Below are 12502 nucleotides of genomic sequence, written 5' to 3'. Positions count from 1 at the left end.
ATTTTTCATTATAATTTAAACTCGTTGGTTATTATTATTAGATAACATTTCGAAGATACTTGCACAGAATTTTATGAATACAAAACAAAATCAGCATTTTTACTTAACCGATGGAAATAGCTGAATATCATGAAAAAATAATTTTGTCCCGTAAAATATAGCTCATCATATGGTTACACTATGTAACACAAATATTTTTTAGACACTTTATCTGTATTACAAGTGAGGATTCTTGTTTCGCCGAGCGAATGAGAACTTTTGGGACACCCTGTACATTGAAGAAATATTCAAAAGTTTTCAAGGGTTCCGCGGAACAGTTTCGTAATCGTGAAGGGGTTCCGCGCGATCTTTCACGCTGGAAAACGCTGCGTTAGGAGCGGTTCCGCTGTGTCTACACCATTGCTGGATTCCCCTAAGGAGTTGCGTTTCACGTGGCTGTGTTTGCAAAAGCTGCAATAAGTGACGAAGAATGGACGACGTCTGGGCACGTTCTACTGCGCAAACTCAAAAATGAAATAAAACAAATATTCGAGAACATTCTTTTTCTGCCTCGACACCAACTGTTGATGTAGTTGGTTGAGTCATTCTTGCTGCCGCCTCCGTCGCGTTCGTTGCTGCTGCTGTCTTCATTCCAGAGAGAAGTATAGTCGAAGTTTTTACATTACCGGTAACAGAGCGACGCCACTGACCGAAGACTTACTTATCAGGTATAAGTTAATTTTCTTATCTCTTTTTTAATGCTCTTCGCTCTAGAGCAGGAGTCTCAACGCATGGCCCGCTGGCCACATCTGGCCCTCGGAGCTTTTTTTGTCATGGACCGCCGAACAATTTCAGAAAATGGTTGAAAACCGATCAATTCTAAGATAAATTGAAGTTTTTAATCTTTTAGTTGAGTAATAAATATTTTAGTTAAAATTAATGAAAAGAAATAATTTTGGAATAAGGGGTCATTCAAGTATTACGTCAGCATCGATAAGGGGGGAGGGGGGGGGTTGGATGATGCTTACGTCATCAACCACCCTTTATGAAGATAAAAATGTTCTTAATGGCATCTTACTCAATGCGCCAAAAACGAGAAAAACCTTTCGCTGTTTGTGGGCAACTGAACTAACATTCTTCCTATTGATAAGTCCCCTACACAACCACGGATCCTTCAAGTCAAGGGCGTAGCGAGGGGGGGGGGGACTTGAGGGTCTGCCCCCCCCCCCAAGTCCCCCCCCCCCGAAATGTGAGAAAATGACCGAAAAAAGGGAAAAAGATGGCCAAATCCATTGTTCTGTCACTTTGGTCCCCCCCCCGAAATGAAAGTGGTCTTCCCCCCCCCCCGAACGAAATTTCTGGCTACGCCCCTGCTTCAAGTGCTATGGAAATGTGTCCGGGCCACTACTTAAGTGCCCTGGAACTGTGCCACGTATCACTTAAGTGATCCATAATGATGCCGCGGATCACTTAAGTAATCTGGGAATGTTCCGCGGGTAACTTGAGTGATGTAGAACCGCACTGGGGGGGGGGGCACTTAAGTGCTCTAAAACTGTGCCACGGATCGTTTAAGTGTTGTGGAACTGTGTCGCGGGTTACTTAAGTGATCTTCGAGGCGTACTTCAGTGATCTGAAAAATGTGCGATAGGCCACGTAAATGCTCTGGAATTGTGCCACGGGTCATTTAAGCGATTTGTAAACGTGTCGCTTAGTTCATATTTACAGAATTAGGTTTAGGGGGCAAGCCACATCAGACAACCTTTAGGGCCACATTTGGTCCACGTGTCAAGGGTTTACCATATATGGCTTAAAGGGTGGGTTGCAATGAATTTCTAAAAGAGAAATTTTGTGAGTTCTTACCCTTCAAATATCATTAAAATGAACAGAAATTGATTATAATAACATGTAAAGGCATTTTCTTTCGAAATTTAAATTTTTCGCATTAAAAAAATTTTTTTTTTTTCGTCTTGGGGGGGAGAGGCGCACGAGCCCCCAAGCCCCCCCCCCTCCTCCCGCGTACGTTTCTGATCCCACCAATATGCGTTAGGAGGTAGGGGGCAGTGCTGACGAAATTTTGTTGACAAAGGGGGGTTCAGAGTTTTGCTAACCTTTGCTGACAGGAAGGAGGGGGGGAGAAGGGGGTCAGAAATGGCGAAAAATTTGCTGACGTAATACTTGAACGGCCCCTAAATGACAAAAATAATTCTGGAATTAATGAAAAATCAGACATTTTGAAACAATGAATTTCAGAATAAGCGTGAAAAATAATTTATGAATCAATGAAAGAAATAATTTCACAATATAAGAATAACTGCATAATTTCTGCATATTGAAAGAAATAATTTCACATTATATTGAGAAGGAAATAATTACAGAATTACCGTAATAAATAATTACAGAATCATTCAAAGTGATATTCCAGAGATGAAGATAAATCAGTAATTGATCAGAAACTTCTCCAAAATTAGTGAGAAAAGTATCAAAACTGCTAATCGATAAAATAAATAATTTCAGAATGAATAAAAGTGAATTATTTTTGGCCCCGTTCAACTCGGGGTCCCATTGCCCCCCCCCCTTCTACTAAGATCACATAAGAAACCCTCGCAAATCTGGTTCAATTGTGGGAAATTTCAATTTGGCCCGCGGTGTCTGAAAGGTTGAAAACACCTGCTCTCTAGAAGTACACATGTTTACCTTCATTTTTGATGGTTTTAATGGTTCTGTTTTTGAATTTTTGAAGTTAAGATTTGAGGTGTGCGTAAGGGGTACGTAACTCGAATGGTCTTAGTAAAGATATCGACCCAAATTAATTTTTTTTTCTTTTTTTGAAGGGAATCTTGGCATTGGACGAGAACAAATCTATCGAATTTTTCATTTTTTTTCAATGGTTAGTTTCAGGTTTGAAGAGGTTATCAGATTTAATACTGAATATACATTATTTTAGGGCAACCACGCGATCTTGTTCATTTATGAGTAGGGTGACCATACGTCCCGTATTTCCCGGGACAGTCCCGGTATTTTCTCTTTTTTTGGCCGTCCCGACTTTTTGGCAAAAGTGTCCCGGTTTTTCCCGTATTTCACACGAAGCCTACTTGAATTTTTATTCTTTATTAAAGTCGAAGATTGAAATTATTTTTCATCTCAAATTATTTTATGATAGTTACAACTATATATGGGATATTAATCTCTCACATTTGCCTTGGTAAACGTTTTTTTTCCGTGGAATACATTTTAATCCACTGCAATTTGCAGTAATGCATCATTTCCCGCCATTGTGATTTTTCCGTAATTTCAACAATATTTGGCAACTTTGTTTGGTTTTGGCGTCGTTTTTGGCGATAATTGGCGAAGTCCCGTATTTTCCCGTATTTGGAATCCCGATGTCCCGTATTTCTCTCGAGGAAATATGGTCAGCCTATTTATGAGTGATATTTTCTGAAAAAAGAAATGGCCACTTCCGTCGATGTAACTGTTAGTTTTCAATTTTCTCGAACAGATTTTAAATCAAAAAAGATTTTGTTGAAAGTTTCTTGATTCGATAGGGAATTATATACATGGGCGGAGGTACGGGGGCATTACCCCCCCCCCCCCCTTCAGCGTCAAAGGTGGAGTCAACTGATCTAACGTGTATATGAATTGACATCATCATCATCATCATCATCATCTTGCCCCCGCCCCCCCCCCCAGACTTCCAAGTCTATCTCCGCCTACGATTATGTCCTTTCTTCGCGAGATTAATATCTCGACGTTACTATAATTCTGTGTGTGACTTTTCAAAACATTTCGTGCCGATGCGTCACTATAATCCCGCCAGGAGCACGTACAGTGTACTCCGGTTGTTGTTACTGAGGCATGCGTTATTGTTACTTAATTTATGCTTCCAAAGAGACCGAAGGTGACTTCTCAGGTCCGATCTGACTCAAGATGTTTGCTTATTTCGCTGATCAGAAGCCCATTGGTCATTTTATTTCTTGACGATTAAGAGGAATCCGCATTTGTTTGAAGAAACAGCGGAAATCAGGGAAACTTGGTTATAGTCACTATGGCTGCCCAGAACGTAATACGGAAGATAATTCGAGCTTAGACACTGTAATTTGTGAAATGTTATCTACAAGAATTAAAGATTACGCAAAATGTCGTTTTAGTTCAGAGTATTGAGAAAAAATGTCGTCCCTATATCTAGAGACTCGTATATGACCCTATCATTTCAGTATGAAGAAGTTTTGAACATTCGATATTTTCTTTTACCAGATCACTGTTTAACTCCTTTACGTCAGGGTTTTTGACTACAAATTTGGACAATAGTCGAAGTACAAGCGAGATAAATTGAATCAGTTGTTTGGAAAAGGGAATCGTCACATTTTTTCTTTCCTCGAAAATGTTTTATGAGTGTTCTTACGTTCTGTAGGCTTAGGTGCATCCCAACTTCGAGGCACGAATGCCAGCCGATCTCCCCCATTCAAAAATCTCGCCACAGAGAGCAACAGGCCTGCAACGATAAATTATTCAATCATTACACTCCACTCATAGTTAGAAAAACTGGTGTCAGATGGCAGCACTACACATGACAAGCATTACACAGAAACAAACTTCACGTCAGGTTTCACTACACGTACACGCACATTCTCGCATGTACCAATTCGTTAGAGGTTCCGCCGAGGAATATGGACGAGGCTTAGTTACACCGTTTTGTGTCAAAATGGTACAAATCCAATATTCAGCATGGCTTTAGTGGGTAACTCTGAATTTACTGTTTGTTTTAAAAGGGGCATCAATACTGGACTCGTGCCTTTTTCAAACCATCTGCGCAAGTGACTGGAAATCCCAGAAATTGATTTTTCTGTGATGTTGCAATGTTTTGTATAGTGTTTTGATTGACGCGGAACCAAACGTTCGTACATATATACACTCATGTCCATAAATTAAGGATAATGCCAGCTCCGGCAAATAAAGGTTCAGAAACAAAACAACCGTTACTTATTCATAAAGCCCATCTATTAAACGAAAGATAAAGAGCAAAAACGATGGTGCATGTATGATACCATTCATAAAAACTACGATTTTTGCTCCCTGGAGCAATTGTAAAAAATATCTCCTTTACAAAAACTTACTATTACATGCATGGTTGGTATGATGGTTAATACATTGTATGTCTCCCATGCGATGAAATACAGTCCGTACAACACCTAGGCATGCTGAGTATCAAATTATCGATCTGATCTTGGGGAAGATCACTCCACTCAGCAAGCAAAGCTCTCCGAAGTTCACATGTAGGAGGTGGTTGACGGGCTGCAACTCGTCGGCCAAGCATGTCCCACACATGCTCTATCGGATTCAAGTCAGGTGAGAATGCTGGCCATTCCATACGGGTTATATCCTCAGATTCAAGGCATTCGTTTACGATGTTTGCTCGGTGAGGACGGGCGTTGTCATCCATAAACACAAATTCTGCGCCTATGGCACCCCTAAACAAACGTACATGTTGTTCCAGAATGATGTCCCGATAAATTTGAGCTTTCATGGTTCCGGTTTGAACATGCAGATCTGTTCTGGAACCCAGTATAATTCCACCCCAAACGAGCAATGCTGCACCACCGTAACGGTGTCGTTCAATGATGTTGTCTTGGTGGTAACGGGTACCTGGCGTTCTCCGTATGAAAGTCCGACGTGAATCAGACTGCAAGCTAAACCTGGACTCGTCGGAAAACATCACACAAGCCCACTGTGACGATGTCCACATTGCATGTTCTCTACTCCACGCTAATCGCTGCTGACAGGGAGTTGCCGTGAGCGGAACACATCTGACAGGCCTGCGAGCATATAGACCAATATCTCCCAAACGTCTGTACACGGTTTGCCTTGAAACTGTGGTACCCGTGACTGCCCATAGCTGACGAGACAGGTCGGATGCTTTGCTCCGTCTGCTTCTTTTGGCAGTTACTGTCAAATACCGGTCTTCATTTGGCGTTGTAACTCGGGGGCGACCTGTACTGCAACGTCTACTGACATTTCCGTTATCTTGGAATCGTTGCCAAAGCCTAGAGATGACACTTTGGGCAATGCCAAGTTACTCGGATACTTCCATCTGAGTACGCCCACATTCCAGGCGGCCGATAATACTACCACGTAAAAAATCATCCACATGCGTCCTCTGTGTCATAACTATTCGCTTATGGCACTGAGTGCCTTACAGAACTCTTGTGAACAATTTTACTTCTTTGCCACCATTCCTTATATACCCCCCCCCCCTTACACTCTCGTCATTGTGACGTACTATCGGCATCATCTGGTGGCTTCCTGAAATTTGCATATTATTCTTGCAGATGTGTGTGATAAATCTACAGGTGAAATTTTTACTTTAGGTTTCGATTTCCATGTGATTCTGAATTATCTTTAATTTATGGACATGAGTGTATTTTGTCCGTAAAATGCATTCGTGAGTTTATATGAAGTATCTGAAAAGAGGGTAAGACGGCTTGCATTGTTGTTGGCTGCAGGTGAATCCCCTACGGAAAGCAGATGTAAGAGCGAAGGCTCTAGAATTAAATCTATTCCAGGAGAAATTTATGCAAAAATCCATGAGAACAAATTGAATCCTTCCCTGTCAGACAAGGTCGCTATGCAAGTTGGGAATATTAAATACCAAAATGTTGATATCTAACTACAAAAACAATGTATTCCGTATTCTGCCAGAAATACCAAGATATTAAGGTTATATCTATTTTCTACTCTATCTATATATATAAAATTGAATTTCTGTGGAAAAAATTATCTGGTATAATAAAGAATGATAAAATAATGCTGGACCAAAAAACGGGAGTTTCTTTGAAAGCGGGACGTATGGTCCATGATGTTTTTGTACGCTTTGCACTGGTAAAAAGTCGGGTTTAGGGCAGGGTGACCATACGACCCGTATTTCCCGGGACTGTCCCGGTATTTGTTGGTTTTTTTTTTGTCGTCCCGACTTTTTGGCAAAAGTGTCCCGGGTATTCCCGTATTTTACACTAAGCCAACTTGAATTTTTATTCTTTATTGAAGTCAAAGATTGACATTACTTTTCAACTCATAAATTATTTTATGACAATTACAACTATAAAAGAGAATATTAATCTCCCACATTCGTCTTGGTGAACGTTTTTCTTCGTGGAATTCATTTTAATTCACTTCAATTTGCAGTAATGGTTCATTTCCCGCCATTTTGATTTTTCCGTAATTTCAACAATATTTGGCAACTTCGTTTGGTTTTATCGGCATTTTTGGCGATAATTGGCGATGTCCCGTATTTCTCTCGAGGAAATATGGTCAGCCTAAGTTTAGGGATATCCAAGAGTTTCCCTTGGCTAAAGCCCTTTCAACCTTCTACCAGGGTCGTCTTTAAGGATGGCACATGAGGTTACGCACCCGGGTAGGTAGAGCCACCCCGGCTGATTAGTTAAGTGCCTCATCACACGGGAATACTCGAATTGAACTTCAGTAACCTCAACTTTAGAGTCGAGTTGACTTTTGAACGAGTCCAGTTGCCTGTTCCCCCTCACGCGGCACTACTAAAAACTCTCAAAGCCCTCTAAAATGAGTTAAAACGACGAAGTGTGAACCGAGTTAGGAAAGAATCAGATTTTTAGCGATTCTAGCTGCGATGCAGTTGATTTTATTATAAGTAACCATATATATCGTCCTACACTATTATGTACGAGAAAAAAAGATAAATAGACGAAAATTATTGTACACGCGTTCACCCACTTCTTGAGCAGGGCCCTTAGGCCAGACTTTTCACAGGCCCTTCTATGGTGAATTTATAGCATGAAATAACGATAGTAATTGCTCCAGGCCTTGTGAGCCCCACCCTGGGGGGGGGGGCATGTGTACATCCACTAATATCAAAAATACCATAAATCCGACCCCATCGAACAGGCTAGCCCGCGATAATACCGAGGAATATTGCGCAACAAATGTTGGCGTTCGACCAGCATACAAGTCGCCAAGTGACTCCGTTGCGTAGGATATTTCGTCGCCAATACGCTAATATCCTCGTATGAGGAGCTCTTCAGAAATATACGTGTCTGTCCTCTGGATACCGAGTCTCCTATCACTTGTCGTACTTTAGTATACCCGTGTGAGGAGGCCCTAATACTCGTTGTCGGAGATAGGTTTCTTTACCCTGCATCACAATCAACTCCCTCAATCGAGAAGGGTTGCTACTAATTTGCTGAATAAATTTGCTGAATATCGGGGGGGGGGGGGAACCAGACTCCCAAGTACCCCCCCCCCTTCCCTCTCGCTACGCCCTTGCTACCAGTGTTGAAGAATTATAGCAATCTGTCCCCTCCGCACATGCTAACATGCTATTTCCCTCCAAAATGCAAGGGTCAAAAATCGTTCTCGCTTGGCTTATCATTAAAATAGGAGACGTGTACCATTGAGCCATTCTGCTGGTAATTTTAGAAACTTCACGAATGGCTCGCAAATAAAAATCTGATGTTTTAGGATGTTTTTGCTTAAAGCATCAATGCTGAAACGAGCTCAAAGTATGGAATGTTTTAACTTGAAAAATATAAGAAACTTGTTGTTTGAGAGCAGCGCGGACAAATAAAGCATGAACGGAGATACGGGGCGTATTGCCCAGCGTCAAAGGTGAAGTCGACTAGTCTAATGTCTTTATAAAGTGATATCATCATCATCTTGCCCCCCTCCCCCAGACTTCCAAGTCTATGACCCCCTATTAAATAAAGGTCCGTGATACAAATGTCATTAACAAGGAAAGGGTCCAAAGGTGTCACCCTAAAAAAGTTTCGAAAAAATTACCACTAATTCTATTCATTTTAAATATGAGCACAAAAATATAAAAACATTCGGTGGAATTATTATGTATCACTAGGGTGACCATACGTCCCGTATTTCCCGGGACAGTCCCGTTATTTTCTGTTTTTTTGGCCGTCCCGACTTTTTAGCAAAAGTGTCCCGGTTTTTCCCGTATTTTACACGAAGCCTACTTGAATTTTTATTCTTTATTGAAGTCAAAGATTGACATTATTTTTCAACTCATAAATTATTTTACGATAATTACAACTATATATGAGAATATTAATCTCCCACATTTGTCTTGAACGTTTGTTTTTCGTGGAACATATTTTAATCTACTGCAATTTGCAGCGATGCATCATTTCCTCGCCATTGTGATTTTTCCGTAATTTCAACAATATTTGGCAACTTTGTTCGGTTTTGGCGTTGTTTTGGCGATAATTGGCGATGTCCCGTATTTTCAATCCCAATGTCCCGTATTTCTGTCGAGAAAATATGGTCAGCCTATGTATCACTCAAAAAATCGCGAATATCAATATTTTGGACGCCAATAGAGGCCAAGAATGAAATTAAACATATCGCAACCCTAAAGTCTTCGAACGGCGTCATTCTTACAAGTTTAGATACAGCACAGACAGAAAAAAAGAGAAACAACGAGCGTTTCGGGGGGAAAGGGAAAAGAGGGAAAGAGACATTTTTTCATGGATATCGCCAACAAGCGCGAGAAATGATGAGTAGCCAACCATTGTCATTTTCAATAATTTTTTGTAGCTTTAATAATTGCATTCCACCGCTACTTTTTTATGTTTCTGGGCAGGATGAATATACTTAAATATTTTCATAATTTTTTTGAGGATGACACCTTTGGACCCTTTCCTTATTAATAGCACAAAAGTATGCCGCTTTCGAACATACGCAACCAATGAGATTATTGGTAACATATGCACGAATGTTACGAACAATCTCATTGGTTGCGTATGCTTGAAAGTGGCATGCTTCCGTGCTACTTAGTGGCATGTGCATCACGGGCCATAAGATTAAGAAGCACGCTTCTGATGCGATGTGTGTCTCGTTCAGATGAATAATTGCTCCTTTTTTTCCGTTGACACAGGTTCCATCGGGACTGTTTGACGCAGTTTCTTGCTTTATTCTACTTTGGATCCTATACTGTGGTTGGCACGATGAGTTCATACGAAATCAAAAATGGAGACGTGATCATAAATGGCTTTACGGCTATGTTGCATTATGGACTGACCACCGCGGCTCTTCTAGCTTTTTCGATCGTAGGACCCACACTCGACTACTATGGGAAGGGGATCTCCTGCGACCCCATCGACGGCATCCCAGTCGATTCGATCAACGCATACTGCAAGGCCTACCCAGGGATCAGCAAGCACGTACAGTTACAGGAAGAGAGCGTTTTCCACTCGTACGGTGACTACATTCTCATTTCGACGCTGTTGGTTTTCGAGGCGACGCTTTTCTACGCTCCGAGGTTGCTGTGGAAGACGTGCGAGAACGGGCACATGAGGAAGATCGTCATGGCGCACAAATTCCCGATCATGGACGAGAGGGCAAAGAAGAAGCGGATCCACTTCCTGGTGGAGTACGCGATGAATCGGATCGGGAAGCACGGGTTGTACTTCGCAAACTACATGATTTCCAAGATTCTCTACCTCGTGAACGTTTCTTTACAGATGTGCTTCGTCCATTTGTTTTTGGGAGGAAACATTTTCGGTTACGGGTTTGATTTCATCGAAATGAAATGGGAAGAGTCCGTCGCGGGTAACCAGATGATCCGCATATTCCCGTGGGTGACCAACTGCTCTTACATGGGGTCGGATAGCACCGGATTCTTCCAGAAGCACTACACTCTGTGCAAATTGCATCTGAACATCTACAACGGAAAATTTTACTTTAACCTCTGTTATTGGTTTTACGCACTTTGCGCGTTTACAGTGTTGAATCTGGTTCTGAACTTGATCGTGATTGCTTCTAGGTCCATCCGATCAGGTATTCTATCCTCGAAAATGGATCCCATTCGCGCTGCACGTATCGTAGATTTCATCGAGTCGAAGGGCGGCATCGGTGATTACTTCGTGTTGCGCTTGCTGTCCATAAACGTCGGCGAATCCGTTTTCTTGCAGTTCGCGAACGAACTATCCGATCAGATTCGCCGCTCGAAATCACGGAATGTCGACGCGGAAAAAGACCGTGTGAGGGCTGGGTAATGTGTTCCTCCGACACGAGTTTGATGTTAATCTGCATTGTGTGATGTAATACATGTATGGTTATGGGATCAATAAATTTGAATTATCAGAAACTCGTGCAGTTACGGAATATATTCAATTTGAAGAGAGCCAAATATTTTTTCCCGATCGTGCAAGTCTTGTCCAAATCCGATTTAAACCCAGATGCATAGAATGAAAGGTCGTTTCTGAAACATTCGGCTTCTTGGTGCCCATTATTAAAGAGGGTGCTTAGAAACCTCTAATTCGCTCATTGAATTCATAATCATCCGCTTCCTTCAATTAGAAGTATTGCTAGGACAATTGGCGTACGCAAGAGAGGCAGGGGCGTACGCACCATCGACCTTTGGAGGAGGCACAAAAATTTTCCTTTAAGAGAAGTTTTGAGTTATATATAACATCCTTCAAAGGGCATTTAAATTAACAGAAACTTTTTAATATAGCATAAAAAGGATATTTTATTGCGATGTTAAAATTTTTTTCCACTGAAATACTATTTTTTCATATAATTTTTGGTCGGCTTGGGGGGGGGGGAGCCACTGGCCTCCTGAGCACCACTTCTTGCGTACGTCTCTCCAGGGCGAGGAGGTTCTAAGCCCCCCCCCCTTCCGTGCTGAGATTATAGTGTTATTTTGCAGGGGAAAACGTAACTCCCTACCCCCTTTTTCCCTAGGATAATTTTTTTTTTCTTTGAAAACTCTCCTTGAGGAAAATCCTGCGCACGCCTATGGTTAGGTCCATCATTCGTTCGCTAGTACGGTACAACACTTTAACATTCGCTAAAATGTCGAAGCGAATCGTGAACATCGGAAACGACGGAAGCCTATTAAAAGACAAAAGAGTTAGACCCTACCCCCCCCCCCCCTCCTCTTCAAAATTTAACAATGACTGACAAAAGTACGGATGAAACCAATACAGTCGAAGACATAATGTTACGTCTACCAGACGATGTTAGGCATTACGCATACATGATTGAGTTTTTGGCCCTAAGTACACTATAAAACTTTAAGAAAAGGTCTTTCACAAAATTTGAAAGGAAAAAAATCAACCAATAAGCTTATATTGGTTACATTTGCTCGAATGTAACCTATCAGCTTTATAGAGAGAGAAACACGATGTCACTCTCCGCTGTTCATATGAAGGCCTGGATAACCAAGCGGAGATCGAGATGTATATATAGTTCGGAAAGAAAATTCGCATTCCTCTGTGGAGCTAGGCGGCTGCCCATGCGCAGTCCCGTTCAGCATTCATACATATGCTCTAAGGAGTGAAAATGTCTGTCCATTGTAGTTCAATGGTTAGAACACTCGCCCGGACAGTGAAAGATTAGAGGTTCGATTCCCCACAGAGGAATGTGAATTTTCTTTTCGGGCTACATCTCGATCTCCGCTTGGTTATCCGGTCATACGTATGAGCTTTATATACAAATACAACACCACAACCGGCAAAATGCCCAGCGAGGTGGCTGAGAAAAA

At 41.6% G+C, this 12502-nt stretch overlaps 1 protein-coding gene across 1 annotated transcript; it reads left to right on the top strand.

The window, feature by feature from the left end:
* Nucleotides 1–638: 638 nt before the first annotated feature.
* On the top strand, nucleotides 639–11009 carry LOC149067845 (innexin inx2-like). Its single transcript, XM_089252381.1, has 2 exons — nucleotides 639–707; nucleotides 9890–11009. The coding sequence occupies exon 2, from the start codon at nucleotides 9960–9962 to the stop codon at nucleotides 11007–11009; it is 1050 nt and encodes a 349-aa protein (XP_089108507.1). The 5' UTR covers nucleotides 639–707; nucleotides 9890–9959.
* Nucleotides 11010–12502: the final 1493 nt, after the last annotated feature.

This window comes from Pholcus phalangioides, unplaced genomic scaffold, assembly GCF_987345545.1.
Source record: "Pholcus phalangioides strain wild (caught in Gottingen) unplaced genomic scaffold, Ppha-v1.0 ptg000028l_1, whole genome shotgun sequence".
Lineage (NCBI taxonomy): Eukaryota > Metazoa > Arthropoda > Arachnida > Araneae > Pholcidae > Pholcus > Pholcus phalangioides.
This window is presented reverse-complemented; position numbering and strand designations above follow the sequence as displayed.